Genomic DNA, 19,518 nt, shown 5'->3' with positions numbered 1-19,518 from the left:
TCAAGAAATGCCTTGTTTTTCTGCAAAAAACAAGCTGATGATTGTCATTACATAGGTTACTTAAGCACCATGAGACTGTCGCTTGATAAATTTAGAAACAAACAAAAAACAAGACACGCAAAAATAAAAAATAAATTTAATGATGCTCTCTCCTCACTTGGATAAATAAAATAAACGGATCACATCTAATGTGGACTTATCAGACGCCTTGTGAAACACTAAAGTAAAAATTCAGTTTCAACCTATGGCACTTGCCGCATAGATGTGGGGGGCCTTGCATTAGTAGTGATAGTCACCACTGTATTTAAAAATTGAAAGCATGCATGCAGACAAGGATGATTCTTCATATTTTTGACTACCACTTCAAATGCTTCCACCAAGTGTTACAATGCTGCACGCAGCCATACTAAGATCTCACAGCAACACCTGCAGGTAAAATGCAAACGCAGTCAAAGTGCTGATGTGTTCAGGACACTACGTTTGAAAACTTTTAAGCAAGAAGAGTGCAAGAAGCAGACATAAGAACTGCATTTATTTCCATAATTCCCCATTTGAATGGCCTTTTCTTTTTGCTTAGACAATGCCTACGCCTAGCCACAGCAGCTCCCTCATACATACTCCGCAAGCCAAGAGGCCGTGGAGGTAAATGTAGGTAAGAGGCAAGAAGCAATAGCACTGGTGTCGACATTCACCCAATTTCTTTCTTTTTCTTACACTGAGCCAGCCACCACACCTCGAACAGCCACCTTGACTGCGGGTGTGTCAGCAGATTCCTCTTGTACATGTGCTCATAATAAACGTAAGTAAACTTGAACTTAATAATAAACTTGAAGGCAAATGGGACATTGATGCATTGTTTTTTTTGAACATTTAGTGTACACATAGATGTTATACTTTGCAGTGCTACAGAGTATATTTTGAAGCTTCCCTCTACATTTTGCACATTTAGCTACGTATGTGCTATGTGGCCCTCATTGCAGTTCATGTTGTAGCAGCTGCTTTGTCTGTAGATTGCACATTGGATTAAGCTTTTTGATATCCACATGTGCAAAAGGCCTATACTTCTCTCACATACATAAAATAAGGTTCCATATAGTTCTCAGTGTTACAATAAAAGTAAACAATCCGATCATGCAGTTATGTTTATTTAGTGAATCCTATGACATTTATTGACAAGTTGACAACTTGAACTGGTCAATCCGTCATGGGAAGGAATTGTATGTATACATATAGAATAAAAGGGGTATGTGTGTTTGTAGGGGGAAATAAGATTAGGGCGGTACGAAGAAACGTACCAACACCGTCCTCTAGACCCATTGCTTTAAGGTACCGTCACAAAGCGTATTATGCATAAAGTTCATACAACTAACTCTGATATTACTACACACGCCAGGCGACGCGAGCTACATTTGCCATGACTCGCATTCGCGACTGCACCGGATGCCTTCCATATTATTCTGGTTAATCTTGCTTACTGCACCGAGGCAGAAGAACGATCATGGGGCAGGTGCCTGTAAAGTGTCTCGACCTCGCGAGGCACCGCTGCGCGTGCCAGGGGAGCTGTCCGTGCGAACACTCCCTGGCAGACACTTGCCTCGGCGGCCCCAACCTACGTACCGTTCTGCTTCGAGCTATGATCCCCCCACCCCACTGTCCCTTGGGTGCCCTGGAGTTCCTGCGCCCCCTGCTTTATTATAATCTCAGGTGCTCTCCTGAGACTTCCGTTTGTCGGTTACATGTACCTACAGCGGTGTAAGTTTTTGTAATTAAAAAAAAAACCGGTCTACCGTCGCAACGATAGATCCCGACAGCAGCTTCTGCAACATACTGCGCCCATGCGAAGAAAATTACGGAACGCCAACGAGGAATCTGACCACAGCTTCGAGCTCCAAACTCGTAACCTCGTCGAGTGACACTACTGCAACAGGCGTGACCGCTGAAAACCGCACACTGCCGGAAGCTTCAACAGGACCATCCTTCGGTTCCATAACTGCCATCTTCACGGCCAACATCGACCACACACACACCATCCCGCCACATAGAATAAACAGCCCAAACACACCGTTGCACGCACACCACATCACCACACCACAAGCGAGAGGCCATGCTGCTACGCTGCTACGGTTGCCAGATCAAAACTGACTACTGTCACCAAGTCTAGCAAGCGTCTCAGGAGCTGGCAACGTCGGCGCATAACAACATGGCGGCGCTCTTGCGGATTCCGATTTCAATGCATGGGCCCTATGGGTAGCGTGTCCTCTGGAGTCAGTCTAGTAACTCTATGGTTTGCTGTTACCTGTTTTCGTCGAGTGTGACCCTTGGGGAATTTCTGTGTTCATTGCACAAGCTTTGCTTGCAAAATCACCAAAGAGAAAGAAAAGTTATTTGCCACTTAGTCAGATTTGTTTATTTATAAAAAACTTGCGAATGACAAGAAATTGGAACTACTTTATTCCACCAGATCTTAGGATGCCCGGCAACCGCTAGGAGCGCGCATGTTCCTTGAAACCGAAACTAGCATTCACTTTCGGGAGGTTGACGGGGCTCTTAACGCTATGTCTGTTATGGCAGGAGGCGCCAATTTTGTGCAGTGAGTAAGTAGGCACTCCTATGGACGCCGCCCAGTGGAGAAGCGTGCTCATCCACCTCCGCATAATCTCCATTTTCAGGTAGTTCATCCCTTGAAACCGTCCGTAAATTGTCACCTGCTTGAAGGGGTAAGTGCTCCGGCATCGGTGGACACAACTTTCACCGAAAGCGGAGAATTTTTGCGATTTCACGGCCATTTGTCACTTCGACTATATGGAGCCTGGGCCACCTCGAGTAAGGTTGCGGCGACGACGCCGGTAGACGCGCCCGAAGACGCCAAACACGAGCTTGCCGCAGCTACTGTGACAACTATGACTTCGACTTTGGAATCGCATCCAATGGCTCAACAACCCCCATTGGTTTTGAGCGAAGAGATTAAGAACTTTGCCGCCCAAAACCGGGACGATGAAAGACTGACCGGGAATGGCGTCCGCGCACGCCAACGCGCATTTTCCCACCCATACGGAGACTGACCGCGCAGAGGAGGGTTGGCAGATTTCCCCATCGCTCAGAGCACGGAAGAAACAGGCAAAGCGGGTGAGGAGGGGAGTTGATGTTCGCCTCGATTTAAGTGGAAGATGTTGTGGATGTCGCGAAGTCACGTTACAGTATGCAAGCCAGTGGCGCTGATTGCAAAGGAGTTAACTGTTTATTAAGGTAGAATAGGCAAGCGATAGAATGGAAAATATTTACATGGACATCAAACTACGAGTCAAAAGTTAGAATTTGGTCGTCTTTCTCTTAGCCGAGTCTCCACCGAATCACTGCCGCGGGTCTGGACAATTGTTGGCACAGTGTCCAAATTTCTTGCATTGGAAGCATCTGGTAGCTCCCGTTTGACTTTTCTTGCCTGCATTCCCTGCTTGGCCACTCGTCGTCCCCACGCGTCTGTCTCCTGCATGGAGTGGCTTATCCGAACGCTATCGGGTCCAGCCCACGCGTCTGCTCTCCTCATATGTCTCGGCTAGCTCGGCAATTTCGCTAGTGACAAGCCAGTCCTTGACTTCGTTCTGCATTACGTATGCCCTTACTTCTTCCGATAATATCTGTTCAAACCTATCGGCGATAACCAAATCTTTTACATCCTTCAAGGTTGTGGCATTCCTACTCTTTAGGTAGTGTGAGAACAAATTCTCTAACCTGGTCGCAACCTGATGCCACGAATCACCCCGTTTTTTCTTTACAGACAGGAATAAGCGCCGCTACTCATTAGGAGTCATTTTCAGTTCCTTTAGAATTCTTTCAGGGTATGGCATTACGGCAGATTTCCCCATCGCTCGGGGCACGGAAGAAACAGGCAAAGGAGTGAGGAGGGGACTTCTCCGGGGACAACAAGCATACAGCGGACGACCAGCCAAAACGATGGGGTCGGCTCACGAGACGCAGACCCCCACCCTATGCAAGGATGTTCTGAAAGTGGTATTTCGACCTCATCATGGACTGCCACCAGCCAAGCACTTTCCGATGCAATAGTGGAGGAAAATCCAAGGGAAAATCAGCTGGGACGATTTCATCATGCGCATCCAGTCGGGTTACAACATTGCACTACCGTCCACCCTGCATACGACCGTCGCAGTGGCGATGAGAGGCATCACGTCTTTGAAGATCAATGGAAGACCAGACTCAGTCACGTCTACGTCACCCCAGGCGAAGGAGCCAGGAAAGGCGTTATCCATGGTATAGAGCGGCACACTCTGTCTGAGATTCTCAAAGCGAGCATCCGTGTTTGCACTCAGGACGTGGAGCTGGTAGAGGCTCGGATGTTGGGAGACTCTCAGAGTGTTCTTACATTCTTTTGGGCCGTCCTACCGAGATACATTTACTACAGAGGAGGCGAGAAGGAGTGTATTCGTTTTCGTAACACGGTCCACTTCTGCCGAGCCTGTGCGGAAGTTGGCCACCTCACCGACGTGTGCCCGCAACCAGATTTGTCTACGTGCCGTACCTGCGGAGTGCACAACCCAGAAGTAACCCATACCTGTACCTCGACATGCGCAATTTTCTCTGGGGACCATCTAACTGGAGACCGCATTTGCCCAAAACGCCTCAAGCCTGTACGATACCAGGCAACGAAACCACCCAAGAAACCACACGAGCCAGCCCTTCGCTCGTTCTCCTCGGAGAACGAAGAATCAGAATGGGCGTACGTACGAGGTGCGACACATAGGACCGGGGCAGCAGAGCGACCGAACCGGGGCAGCAGAGCGAAGGTCCACGCCGAGGCAAAGACCAACCACACAGAACACGAAAGCGAAAACCCATCCCAGAAGCAAGTCACCTGGGGCATCCCTGACACAGAGCATGCCACAGGCGAATCAAGTAAGCTGGGCGCAAGTCGTATACCCCAATGCAAAACATACATCTGTTACATTACCGATCACGCAACACCCTGAAAGTAGGAGGGTAGCAGATCAGAACAGACCACTCAAAACAGAATTAGAGGAGGTTAAGTCTAGGATGGTATGCCACGAGGCACCACTTTTACAACAATCGAGCAAGACGCCCAGCCTGGCAAACGCACCCGTTGTGCAGTACATGACAGCGAAGCAACTACAGAGTGTCGATAGCGTACCTAGTACAGCAGATGCTGCTTGTCTTTGCCAAACGAGGACAGATGCAACGAACCATCAGCAACCTAATTTAGACGCAGAACCCTCACTGGAGAACTAGTGAAAGCTCAGATGCTCCCAACAAACAAACGAAAAAAGTAGGACCAGATTACGAGAACACCAACCATGGCTAGACACAGTAATAGCGAACAGACTGAAGAAGTGGAAATTTGGCAGAGATATTGCTGTTGACTGCGGAAAAAGCTCGCCATTTTTCGCAGAAGTCATTGAATCGTCGCCAGTCCCACCCGACATTATGCGCGTACAGGAGGCACAGAAATAGCGACCTTCGCAAACAAGGATGTGGCACTGAGTATTAGCTACACAGGGAACGAGTCCATCCAACATTACGTAATCACGGTCTGGCCTCGAAAACGCTGCCGACGGAAACGGTGATAATGTGTATAGCCCTCCCAGAGAGAAATGCCTTCAGAATATATACCCATTGGGCCTTCTAAAAGGAAAGTACAAACTTATACTTCTGGGATGTATTAATGCACAGCACCCTAGCTGGGGCTATAGCAAAGAGAACCCCAAAGGAATAATACTAGCGGACCTAGAGGAAAGGTACGACCTTTACCAGCTTACACAGCCAGGTCTCCCCACATGCATCGGTAATAGTGTCTCAAAAGACACGTCACCAGATGTGACATTCACCGCGAGGAATACGAACACCGCAATGAACACGACGTGAAAGAATCTAGGTGAAAATCTTGGCAGCGACCATTTCATTTTGAGTATATCGCTCAGTGCGGCTAGGATAAAGAGGATGACCGGGAAAGCCAAAATCTCGGACTGGGTGAAATTTCGCGAAGGGCTAGATATTCACGAAGAACTGACCGGCGTCAGCACCTGGACAGAAGAAATCCGAAGGACACACGCGAGGCTAATGAAGGAGCTTGAAACAAACACCGAAACACCTACTTCATTTGTGGGATGCTAGAAGGGGTCTCACCAAACGTTGGAGGAGACAGAAACTTTACCGAAAGCTGAAAATATGTATAGCCCAGCTACAACTGCAGACAGTTTACCGACTGTCCCCAGAGGAACACTGAGTACTCAACGGACATGGCACGTCTTGCCAAGCGCGATTGACCCCTGAGGTACAAAAACAGTGACGAACAGGACACTCAAGATCCCAGAGAACGAGTTTAAAGGAGACTGTATCACTTTAATAAACATGATCAAGGAGATATATGTCGTGTGATATATGATATATGGTATATGTCGTGTACAACACCTGCATTACCGGGCTGACGTGGGAAACAGCCTGCACTGTGGAAGTGGCTGATAGTGCTAGTGAGCAATCGTTGCTAGTGGTCGTTTCGTCATTCTTGTCGGCACAAAGTAAAGTAATATTTACTTGCAGAAGGCTTTTATTTTAGTTTAGCGAATCGGGATGTAGTACGGTATGTATTAGGGCTCATTTTAATGTGCGGAGTCTTCTGGAGTCGAGTGGCGCGTATTACTGTGTGACACATTACAGACATCTGGACTTCATACTGACACGTGTACTTGTTTATCTTTTTCGGGTGACCGCTTTTCACTGTCAAACAAATGTTATCGCTCAGCGCAAGATGCACCCGCATGTTTCCGAAGTTTCTCGAATGTTATCGACCGATATCCGCTGTCTGTCATCACGAACCTTGTGTAATCTGACTGCATGTATGCGCGACGCGAATCGTGTAGAACTTTCTGGTTTACGCGCGGGCATCCGCGATTACTCTCGAGCGTTCGATGGCTTATGTATAAAAGCTGACGCGCTTGACCCGCTGATCAGATTTCGACGATCGCCGACTCTGTTCGCCGCTAACGTCGTGCTTTAGATGTAGCCTGTTTTTGTGGGCGCAGGTTCTGCCAATAAAATTTTGTTTCGTCATTCACAGTATTTCGTCATTCACAGTATTTCGTCATTCACAGTCCCTACTACGTGACAATATCGACGCTGTTTGTGTACACGCATCAGTTCAGAAACAGGACGCGGTTGGCCGTTATGTTCGTACTGCGGCGCGTTCTAACAGGAAGACAGGCGCCCCACAAACAGGGGATATCACCAAGTTTGGTCATTCTGTCCATTTTGTTTTCGCATTTTTGTAGATGTACACACACTTTATGTGGGTAAATAACGTATGCGACTTGGCATTCTGTTGGCCTCCCCATTGCCTGTGTATCTATGTACGCCTAGCACATGGCGCACCATAACGCAAGACATGCAGTGGTGAAACGTGATATTCTCCCTAACAACTACACCTCATGCCCTATTCGAGTCATGCGTTTTTGTGCGTACTCATACTGTTTTATTACTTATTCACTTTACGCCACAGGTACAGCGGTTTCAGGCCAAGGATGAGCTTGTAAAGCGTTGCCGAAGCTTTTCTTCCAGCCATTTGTCACACTGAAGAAACCTCCGGGTACAAAGCATTCACCAGCGTGCTCGATGGCTAGCTGACGATGACAAAATATGACGGCGCGTATACGTTGTTTCAGTCTTGTCTCACACGCTGCATGTTTGGTCGCCAGTCTCGGGTGCGGCGGCTGTCGCGGCGCGCAGCGGCGCCTGCCAAATTGTTTCTCGTGGCCACCGCACGATGGCGCCACAATGCATCGCAAAAGGCGGAATAAAAATTTTATTTCTACTTACTTTTGTTTGTTTCTTGTTATCGTTAATGTACACGTTGAAATTGTTTTATTGCAAATATCAAGTCTACACAACTCTTGGCTCATCTTCCTGAGAGAGTAGGTGCGACAGTACTAATGGTTGTCGTCATCAATAATTGGAAAGTGCCGCTTTTATAAACTATGACGGCACAGCTTTAGTCGCCACATTGTGATTGCTGTCAGGGATGTCTCAGTGTCTCCTTATTTGGGACGTACTGGTAAACTAACCGTGTCTTATTTTTTTACAATTTTCTCTCTTTCTACGATTGTTCACTCCAATCGATACTGCAAGTAAGTGCGCGATACTTAATCCGCATAGTACTGCTCTAACTATCACGTCAATGCCTCGCTAATTCTGAGTGAAACTATATTTTTCTTTTCCCTCTACCACATGACATGGGGGTGCGCAAACAACCCAAGAGATCACAAGTACAGTAGCCGTCAGAAGGCCAGCGGGAGGCTCTGCTGACTTGCCGCAACCCTCAGGACCTGCTTTGGCTGCTGGAAATTGGACCAGACTGTCGACAGAGAGCCACAATTTCCTGAAATAAGGAGGCCACTCACCTAGGGCAACACCCCCCAAGCATGGTCGTCCACTATAAATTTTATTCCATCCATTCTTGCTGGTTGCCGCTTTTGGCGAAATAATTCTGCCACGTGAGAGTTTTGAAACACACAACCATGCTCAGAGCGGCAGAATGCGAGTGCAACCATTTATTCGGAATTCTGCATGGTTCTAATAGCTTCAGTTCGAATGTCCTCCCATAGGTCCATGAAGGAAGACTCCTTCTCAACCTCCAGAATCCGATTCTCCATCATGCGGAGCAGATCGGGTGTGAAGTAATCCTTCCAGCCTCCTACTTTGCCACTCCTGACGAACGAGTATTTGTTCTCGTCTCCTTCATAGCCTTCGTTGCAGGTGATCTTCTTCCGCGAGAGCACCTCGTCCCACTGAGGTATACCTTTACCGCTCAAGTCAACGACCACTACGCTACGCATATAACCCGGCTGTGATCTTTCCAGCACTTTTTCCAGCGACACTTCGTCCTCTTCCAGAGCTCGGCCATACTGCTCTCCCAGGAAATAGGCCAGCCTAATCACGACTTCGCGCGTGTTCTTCTTGAGTTCCTCGTAAGTCGTGAAGAACACGTTCGGCTGTTCCCTAAGAGCGTATCCCGCGCCTACGTGTTCGAAATAGTCGCCGTATCCAAAGTTGCCACTTACAAAAGCGTTGACTAGGTCTTCAAATGTTCCGTCTTGGAATTCGAAGGAGCTAATGTTGGTCATCATGTTGTAAAAGGAGACGCAGACATCCCATGGATTGCGGGCGAAGTAGACGTACTTGCCTTCTCCGGTCATTGTACGCTTGTCCAATGGCAGGTGTGTAGCGAAGGTTCACAGTGGTAGAGACGAGGTCCAGTCCTTGATGTCCATGTACTCCAGGAAGCGCCATTCTTTGGCGAACTCCTCGTACGAGGTGATCGGTTGTCCCTCCCTGAGTATGAGGTGCGTGATGTACATCAACCAATGGGTTCCACTCTTAGGGAATGTTATTTGCACGACGTCTCCCTTCTGCGCCCTGAACTTGAGATTTTCTCTTAGCGTGTCTGGATTGAGGTTAATACATCTCGGAACTCCGTCGATTATTTGGTGGGCTGGCCTTCGCCGTTGCATCGTCACCAGGTGCCTCTGAAAACAGCAGTAGAACGTTATCATCGTCTCGTCAATAACTTTTTTGGACAGTGTGAGGTGTTTAATAGACAGTAAAGAGAAACACCAAATCATGGCAGACTGATAAGAACTCCTTGAAAGCTCGATTTTTCACAATTTTGCGGGTATGCGTAGAATAATGGTTCAAAAACTAGGGAAAGTTCCCTCACTCGAATTTCGTGCTAATATTACAACGCCGGTGCGCCACACAAATTTACAAATTTCAAGGTCTTCGTAATGAAATTAGCATTCTCGGGCTATTTCACGCAGTGTTTGATGCCCCACCATATGCTTCTCTACCTGTTTGTCCCGAGATCCTCAATTACGAATCAAGCCTCTAGAATTTCTCATCTTAGGGACCCTGGATTGAGGGTTCCTCCCACACTGCTCTCGCCATTCAAATATTATTAATAAAGATGTTTTACTCTCTCTCTCCTGTGTGGGCTAGAATCGAACTAACGTCACACGGGTTACTATAAGAAAGCAGCCCAGCGCACTAGCGAGTTGCGCCATGATTGAAGTGGATATGTGCCGTTCTTCGACGAAGCTCTTTCACGTCAAGTCAAGTCGCTGGGTATGCGGCCAGCGAGGGAACAGCGGCGTATCTCGGAGGCCATGCGCGAACATTTTGTCACCGCTGCTAGACGGCGCAGTGTGTCCAGCCGGAAGCGCTAGAGACGAGCCCCGCTGCAGTAGACGCCTCATGGAAGACGCGCTTCGGGGGTGGTAATAAGTTGGATCGCAGCAATGCTTCATTGCTAATCGTTCTTGCGCCGTTTTGAGCTCAGCACGTATCCCGTGGCGTGAAGAGTAGTTCTTAGCGGTGTTGTAGAAGGGTAACAGCTGCAATATTTCTTTTCTTGTTAGGTTCCCTTTAACTGACATCTGTCCCCGAAAGAAAAGACAACAAACAAAACACTGAACTAGAGTACATTATATATATATATATATATATATATATATATATATATATATATATATATATATCACCATTAACCCTGGTTACGCCCGCCCACTGCAGGGCAAAGACCTCTCCCATACTTCTCCTATATATATATATGTATGTATGTATATATATATATATATATATATATATATATATATATATATATATATATATATATATATATATATATATATATATATATATATGTATTGAAAATATTTCACAAGGCAGTCAACCTTGGTACATGCTAAGAGCGTCACATAAAGTTGCAAATTTCTGCTTATCATGTCCATTGTACGCTGAGCACATGACGTGGGATATGCTGTACACATGCTGGAACGCTAAGTTACGACGAACACACGTAAAAGCACCAACGTGGAAAAGTAATCAGGGCCTTCAATTAAGATAAAGAAAAGGAAAATCACAAGAGAGAACTACGCATGGATTTCACGCGAATAAATGAACGCCAGAATTATTCCGTTACCTAAAATGCAAGTGGCAGGGTATGTGGTCGACAACATAAGACCGATTGCGTTAAGGTCAAATGTAGTGATACTTACTTAAAGGGTGCTTAATGGGGATATAATAGAGTTTATTAATGAATATAAGCTGTTGAGCTCCTCTGATATGGTATTTAGATCTGTTTAATCAATATGCCACGTGCATGTAGACCTTCAAAGTCGCATTACCATCGCCTGAAATATAAACCAGTTTGCGGCTTTAGTTACCTTAGATATATCTAAAGCTTATGATATTATTGAACCTAAAATATTATAATTCGGTTACAGCGCCACGGCTTTCCAGGTTAGATTGTAGCATGTTTGAATGAATTTTTTAAAAGGAGGGAATTCTATTGTTTCCCAAGTGGCTTTTCTCCTCGTAAACACAAGCAAACAAGAGGTGCCCCTCAAGAATTGGTACTTTCACCAATATATCTGAATATTTTATTGAGCAGAATCCCCGTTCGCTCAGGGGTCAGACAACATTGCTTTTTTTACTATGCCTAGTGACATTTACACCCTTTACGAAATTTTGCAGTCGTATCTATGAGAGCTGGTAGGCTTGCTAGATAGCTAGCCTTCCCAGAACACATATCAACTTCAACTTTATTGATTCTCCTAGTATTCACTAGAAACGTCCTCCTCGGCTAAAAGCTGCCATCAGCAGCGTGACTGGAGCCAAGAGACGTCGCTTAACTTTAATCTAGATGTCCCACAACTAGAGTCATTCTCAAGTATCTGGGTAACAGGACAATCAATGAACGTCAGATTAAACGGACACCGCGCGGACACAGCTAAAATGCTTCCCAAAGCCGTCGCCGAGCATTTCAACCAACCAGGTCATAACTTTGATGAACTTAAACTCTACATCTTACAGTCAAATTTCCGTTCCGAACAAGAAAGAAAATACAGAGAATCATACCTTATCCATAAGTTCAAGACATTGCAACCAATAGGCATAAACGTTTCAAAAGGAGCTTTCGAATCTATTTGCTACGCTAAACTTCAAGCTATAGGCAACAACACTTAGTTGTATTTATTGGCGCCCCCCCCCCCCCTTTTCTTTCTTTTCTTTTTTTTTCGTTTCCATTCCACCCCCCTTCCCCTCTTTTTTTTCAGTCGGCGTGTCAGGCGCCGGCTAGCACGCGTGGGTTAAAAGACCGGGGTGGGGGGTGAGGGGTGGCTCTGGCTTTGACCTTTTGCACCGCGTTCCTTTACTCTCAATTCGACACGCTAACACACCTTCCCTCGTTTCCGCACCCTTCCGCCTCACACCCTCTCCCCTTTAGAAGAACCCCACCTATATATACTGTGGGGAGGAAAGCGTACGTCGCCTTGAAGAAGACAAGTCCTTCATTAAAACTTCTTTCTGGGCGAGTTGGTGCATACTTGACATAAAAATACCATATGTTATCATATGATTCAACGCATTCCAAAACTGTAGAAAGAGCTATAGCATCGCACTGTTTGGAATCGTCTCTTCAGAAGTCGTGCCCGCACCTGATGCAGAAAAGTTTTGAGAATCAGGCCAGCCGACTTTTGGCAGCGGGGTTCCCCCATTCGGTCTTGATTGCAGTGCCTGAGACCCTCCTTCAGAAGCTAAAACTGGGCACACGAGGAAAAGATGACCGTCGGAAGATCGACAAGCCTTTGGTTGTGCCGTACCTGCACAAGACTTCCCACAGTTTCAAGAAGGTAGCCAACAGGCATGGGGTTTCCGTTGTTTTTTCGGCACCCAACAAGCTGGCACAGTTATGCCCACGCATCTGCAACTCTAAAAAAAGAGGTTGTCAGCTAAAACATGAAAAGCCGTTCATCAAGTGTTCCACAGGAGTGGTCTACGCCATTCCCTTGAAGTGTGGAAAGGCTTATGTCGGCCAAACCGGCCGCTGCATTAATGAACGCCTGGGGGAACATGCCCGAAATTTAAGCAACTTAAAGGAAAAGTACGCACATTTGGTCGCGCACGTAATTGAATGCGCAGGATGCGAGGCTCGTTTGGGAGAGACGAAGATTCTCAGCAAGGGTGCCGACGCGACGGAGCGCGTCACTTTGGAAGCGTTCCACATACACAAATATGGCAGCAAGTGCGTAAGCACCCCTTCTGTATCACTTTTTGCTGCATAGCTTCATTTTTTGGAAGCGACTGCTTACTGATTTCAATGTATGTTAGTATCCCTCGCCTTTTGCTAGTGTTTTTCTAGTTTTTTCGTTTTCTTGTTTTTTCTGCGCCGATTCCGTTGACTGCTGGCACGTTCGTTCATCGATGCGCATTGTCATTTTTCCCCGATTGTATCACTCCCTTGCCCCTTCACTTCTGCCTTTCCCCTTATATAAGGCATTCCTCTTCCGTCAATAAAATTTAGTTCACAGTCAGCGCTTGTGTCCCGTCCTTCATACTTTGTGGTTGCATGTGATTGCGCTGTAACAATTTTTATGTCAGGACAAGTCCACTTGTCGAAACGTTGGCTCCTGCATTCACCTTGTTCATGTTTTGCTCAAGTACCTTGAAGTTATTTATAACGGCACTCTTAACTGGCGTCCCCATGTTGCATATATTGCGGCAAAAGAATTTCGTGCAATTTAAATTTTGCCATAGCTGAGCAACCGAAGATAGCGTATGCGAAGATAATTACTTTCGAGGTTATATACTATGTCTGTTCTTCCGGTATTAGAATTTGGCTGAGGTGTGCCTTTATAGACGCTTCGGCCACTGCTTTTATTAGAACGAGAGGCACTACGTTTGTGCTTAGGACGTCCAAAATACGTTAAAAATGACGTATTATACCTGGAAACGAGAATGCTTCCCATTCCTGCCGATTTCATCTTCTGACCGTTCATAGTTTCTTAAGACTATATGAACCACAATTAGGCCGTCCTCAAATAATTTTCATTCATCCGATCCAGGCTAGCCACCAGGGGGCCGAGTGGAGCGGACGCGCTTCGCATGGGCTGCTGCTTTTATCGCGAGTTATTGCAGTTAACCTTAACCAAACTTCACGATTTTGTGTCATTGAACTCGACAAGGCAATCGGCATCGAAAGTCGCCAGAATTACCGCGGTGAGTGGATTTGTTTACCTTGAGACACCGAGCAACGAGCACCTCGACACATATTCGAACACCGTTCTCCGAACGCCGCACGCGCCCCAGGAGCGGGCCCGCGTGGCCTCGCGAGCACCGAGAATGGCAGGGGAAACGAACGGCAGTGCTCACGAAATGGACATAGAGAACAATAGCCAAGACTCCACAGCGGTCCAGAGCAACATGGAATTCGACGAGAACAGCGGCAAGACGCTGAGTCAGGCTGGCCCATGGTTCCAAGCAATCAAGGCAAGAAAAAACAAGAAGGCGCTGAACGAGGACCGCATACAAAAGGGAGGAAAGCAAGAAAACCCCCAGAACCAGCAAGGAGGACTGAACGCGAGGAGCAACCCGAGAGTGGAAGCAAGCATGCAAGCCAACAGCAACCACCAACGGCAGCAAGATCAGGGAAGCCGAACCAACGGCAAGCCACCGCCGCGACGGGTGACGCCGCCGCTGCCAGAGAATGATTACAAGGTGGTATACCGACCAAGAACCGGCATGAAACTGTCCAGCTGGCCGAACGAGAAGATCGCCGAAGGACTTGCAAGGGCAAGTGGTTCTCCTTTCAAAGAATTTTGCGCGAACGTAACCATCCAAACGCAGTGGAAGCAGAACCTGATAATTACCAGCACCGCAGACGAGGACTACGCACTGAAGCTCGGTTCCATCAGCAGCATCGAACTCGGGGCGGCCACATACGAGATGACGCCGTACATCAAACCGCTCCCAGGAACAGTACGTGGAGTCGTGCACGGTATCACTGCGTGTACGACGGAGAAACGACTTGCGGAACTACTGGCAGCCAACAACTGTGGCATCCTGCATGCGAGGATGCTCGGCAAATCCACCTCAGCAGTTATCACCTTCGAAGGTCCGCACATCCCTTTCTATGTGAAGGTGGCCGGCTCGTACACACGTTGTCGCCCATACCGCAGATCGGTACAGTATTGCAAGGCCTGCGGAGAAATCGGCCACCGGCAGGACGTATGCCCCAACCCAGACAAACATATCTGCAACCGGTGCGGGGTGCAGAACCCACAGGCAGATCATGATTGCCAGTTGCAGTGCAAACTATGTGGACTACCTCACGAGACGGCAAGCAAGGAGTGCGAGAAAAGGCTCAAGCCAAGACTCCCACCCCTGTACATGAGGGAGAGAAGTCAATCAAGAGGCCGACAACCACCTATAACAAGGGAGACAAGTTCAAGCTCCTCGCAATATGGAACACGTAAGCCACAGCAACAACAGCAGAAGATCACCTGGGCGGAAGTGATAGCCAGTTCCAAGTCGACAACCGACTCATTTCCCTCACAGCCGACACAAGAGCGAAATTCGAGATACGAGGAAACCATCTCCTCTCTTAGAAGGCAAAACGCCGACCTGATCAAGCGGAATGAAGTGCTCATGAAACGTCTAGAAGAGCAAGAAGGTCGCCAGGAGGAACGCGACAGAAGAGCTCAGGCCAGGGAACAAGCCCTGGAGAGGAAGCTCCAACATCTCATTGACGAATTGCAAAAACAGCAGAAACTGACCACAACACCAACGCCGCCGAGGGAACATGCTCCCCCGATGGAGGACCTCGATTCGGGAATAGAGTACAAGATGAACAAGGCCCGAACCGAAGACAAGGCCGAACTGAGAAATGAGTTCCGAGCCGAACTGGCTCAGGCCGTCGACACCATAAGCAAATCTGTGGCAGCCACCGTCCAAGCAGCCGTACAAACGCTCCGCCAGGAGATCACCCAGATGGGCAACGAACTCAACCAACGCATCTCCATTCTAGAAAGGGAAAAAGAGCAGGCAAGGAAAAAGCCAAAATACCCCATCAGAGAAGCCCAGATGAACGAGACTCTGGGAAGCCAAGATGGCGAATAAGATAGCAAAGAAGAAAGAAGCGACCGAAACCCTCAAAATTTGGCAGTGGTATTGCAGAGGAATAAATCGGAAACGGCAAAATTTACTTCACCTATGCACCCTACACCAACCTGACGTCATCGCGTTACAGGAAACAGAAACAAATAATATTACGATGCGCGGCTACAAAACGTACATTGCCCAAGGAAGGACCCGGACCGCCGTCCTCATCAAGAAGCACTACACGACGCAGCAGCACCAAATCAACCACAGAATCGAACAAACTCTGATTGAGCTGGTTCCTCCCAAGAAAACCCTGCAGAGCCTCTACATCCTGAATGTATACAGTCCTCCGCGCGACACACTAAAGGACTTGGACAAGTTCCTGAGAGAAGTGAAGAAAGTCACCAACGGTCAAAAACTTCTCGTGGTGGGTGACTTTAACGCTCCACATGTGGCTTGGGGCTACCGATCAACCAACAAGAAGGGTATGGACGTGCACAACGCGGCACAACACCACCAGCTGACATTGTGGACCGATCCTCTAATACCAACTAGAATCGGCAACAGTGTCTCCAGAGACACCAGCCCAGACCTGACCTTCTCCACTGGCTTAAGGCAAGTCGAGTGGTCGAGACTGGACGAGACTCTGGGCAGCGACCATCATATCATCCAGACTGAAATCATGCACCACAAAGCCCCTGTGAGATTAGGTCAGGCCAAACTTACGGACTGGCCTGCTTTCCGGAAAGACGAACACCCCAGAAGGCTAGAGGACATCGAGGAGTGGACCAAGAACGTGATGGACTTGGTTACCAAGTACACAAAGACCATACAACTCACTGCGGACAATCCCGAAGTCGACCCACACCTACTTCACCTCTGGGAGGCCAGGCGAGGACTTTTGAAGAGATGGAAGAAGCAGAAGAGAAACCGCAAACTCAAGATCCGCATTGCCGCAGTCTCGCGGCAGGCGGAGGAGTATGCTGAAAAACTCGGACGTCAGAACTGGAATCAAATGTGCGACCAGTTACAGGGAACCCTCAGCAACCGAAAGACCTGGGCCATTCTAAAGACCCTTCTCGCGAAGACGGAATCAAAAACTGTCACGGAGCAACACATACAAAGACTTATACACAACTTCCAGGGAACTGAAGAAGAAGCGCTCGAAGCCATCACCGAGAAATACATCGGAGACGAGCAACAACGGAAGACGCAGCCGGTCATTCACCCGGAGTACGAGGGAAAACCCAATCCGGATTTAGACCAACCTTTCACCAAGTCGGAGATCGTGGCAGCCTTAAGAAATCTCACAAGAAACACGACGCCCGGCAGGGATAAAATTAACAACAAGACCCTCCGTAACCTGGACGACGGGGCAACGGAGAGTTTACTAAAGTTTATCAATGAAAGCTGGGAGAACGGCAGTATACCGGCTTCATGGAAGCACGCGGACGTAACGATGATCCCGAAACCCGGCAAGCCCATCAATCTACAGAACCTGCGTCCGATCTCTCTCACGTCATGCGCGGGAAAACTCTTCGAGCACATGGTCCACAATCGTCTCTCGCCCTATCTGGAAGAAGGTGGGCACCTGCCGAACACTATGTTCGGTTTCCGGCCTAACCTCTCCACCCAGGACATTCTACTTCAGCTGAAAGAAGAAGTCATCGACGGCCTCAGCACATTCCACAAGAGTGCCATCCTGGCACTCGACGTGAAGGGAGCCTTCGACAACGTCTCACACGAAGCAGTGCTAAACAGCCTACAACATACCAACTGCGGACGGCGGACATACAACTACGTCCGGGACTTCCTGACGGGTAGAAAGGTGACCATAGGCCTGGGGAATCTCAGGACCGAGAAGTTCCAAATACCGCAGAAAGGAACCCCCCAGGGGTCGGTGATCTCCCCGTTGCTGTTCAATATAGCGATGAGGGGATTGCCGAACCTCTTGGAGAACATCAGGGGTATCCGTCAAGCAATGTATGCAGACGACCTGACCATGTGGACGTGCACGGGATCGGCGGGCGAACAACAAGACGCCCTGCAGGAAGCCATCGACAGGACCGAGCATTATCTGCACCGCTGCGGTCTTTCATGCGCGCCGGAAAAGTCGGAGCTCCTGATCCTCAAAAAGAGGACAAGAGGGCGGCCTCCGCAGGAGACACCTGACCCAACGTTGACACTAAATGGAGTCAACATACCCAAGGTAGACACACTCTGTATTCTGGGCCTCACTCTCCAGAAGGACGGTGCCGGTCTCGCCGCCATTAAAAAACTGCAAGCGACAGTTACCCAAGTCGCGCACTTGGTGCGAAGAGTGACAAACAAAAAGCACGGCCTGAAAGAGCAGGACACAATCAGATTAATACAAGCCCTGGTAATCAGCAGAGTCACTTACACCCGCCGTGGTTGCTCAGTGGCTATGGTGTTGGGCTGCTGAGCACGAGGTCGCGGGATCGAATCCCGGCCACGGCGGCCGTATTTCGATGGGGGCGAAATGCGAAAACACCCGTGTGCTTAGATTTAGGTGCACGTTAAAGAACCCCAGGTGGTCAAAATTTCCGGAGTCCTCCACTACGGCGTGCCTCATAATCAGAAAGTGGTTTTGGCACGTAAAACCCCAAATATTATTATTATTAGAGTCACTTACGGCACCCCGTACCTGGGTCTCAAGAACAGCGAGAGAGACAAATTGAACACCCTAATACGAAAGACCTACAAGCTGGCACTGGGGCTTCCACCGACGACGTCGACGGAGAAGCTACTCAGCCTGGGCATCCACAATACTTGGGAGGAACTAGTAGAGGCCCACAAGACGAGCCAGATAGAGCGACTCAAGCTCACCAGCACGGGTAGGGACACGCTAATAAGACTGGGCTACCCAGTCGAATATGAGTCCAGAAAACAGCGGGTTCCTCTATCCCTGAGGGAGAAGATCACGGTGGCCAGCATCCCGAGAAACATGCACCCTGAATACCACAGGGAAAGGAGGCGAGCGAGAGTGAAAGCTCTGCGTAAGGCCTACGAAGGACCAAAACAAGGAGAAGTCCGATACACCGACGCGGCGAAGTACAAGAACAGAGCGGCCCACGCTATCAGCATGATCAACGGCCAAGGACAAGAGGTAGCAGCGGCCTCGGTAAGCACTCCAGACATCGACTGCGCGGAAGAAACGGCGATAGCCCTGGCGGCCACTACGGGCCAGCGAGAGGAAGATCTAATCACGATCATCACCGACTCACAAACAGCATGTAGAAATTACCAAAAGGGCCGCATTTCCAAACAAGCCCTGAGCATCCTCGAAAAGCGAGACAATTTTCCAGAGGTGTACATTGTCTGGGCCCCGGGACACGAGTCCCTGGCGGGTAATGTAGCGGCTAATGCCGCTGCCCGAGATCACATTCTCCGGGCTATCCCACCAGCTTCACGAGCACCGGTAGACCAACAAGATAGCGTCCCGAAAAGATACTCCGATATCCTGAGCCACTACAGACTGGGTAGAAGGATCTATCCACCTCCGCATCCCCAGCTGACAAGAGAAGAGGCGGTGATCTTCCGAAA

At 48.5% G+C, this 19,518-nt stretch overlaps 2 protein-coding genes across 3 annotated transcripts in view; both read right to left on the bottom strand.

Annotated features, from left to right (window-relative positions):
• Positions 1–19,518, bottom strand: part of LOC142576461 (3-beta-hydroxysteroid sulfotransferase-like) — a 44,128-nt gene that overhangs the window by 12,555 nt on the left and 12,055 nt on the right. The gene's annotated exons all lie outside the window — the stretch shown is intronic.
• The window catches only part of LOC142576463 (sulfotransferase 1B1-like), a 108,495-nt gene continuing 97,417 nt past the window's right edge, over positions 8,441–19,518 (bottom strand). The window contains exon 2 of the mRNA XM_075686602.1: positions 8,441–9,545. Coding sequence (XP_075542717.1) covers positions 8,571–9,215 — 645 coding nt within the window. The 5' untranslated portion in view covers positions 9,216–9,545 and the 3' untranslated portion in view covers positions 8,441–8,570. The remainder of the gene's footprint in view (positions 9,546–19,518) is intronic.

This window comes from Dermacentor variabilis, chromosome 3 (genome assembly GCF_050947875.1).
Source record: "Dermacentor variabilis isolate Ectoservices chromosome 3, ASM5094787v1, whole genome shotgun sequence".
NCBI classification, from domain to species: domain Eukaryota; kingdom Metazoa; phylum Arthropoda; class Arachnida; order Ixodida; family Ixodidae; genus Dermacentor; species Dermacentor variabilis.
This window is presented reverse-complemented; position numbering and strand designations above follow the sequence as displayed.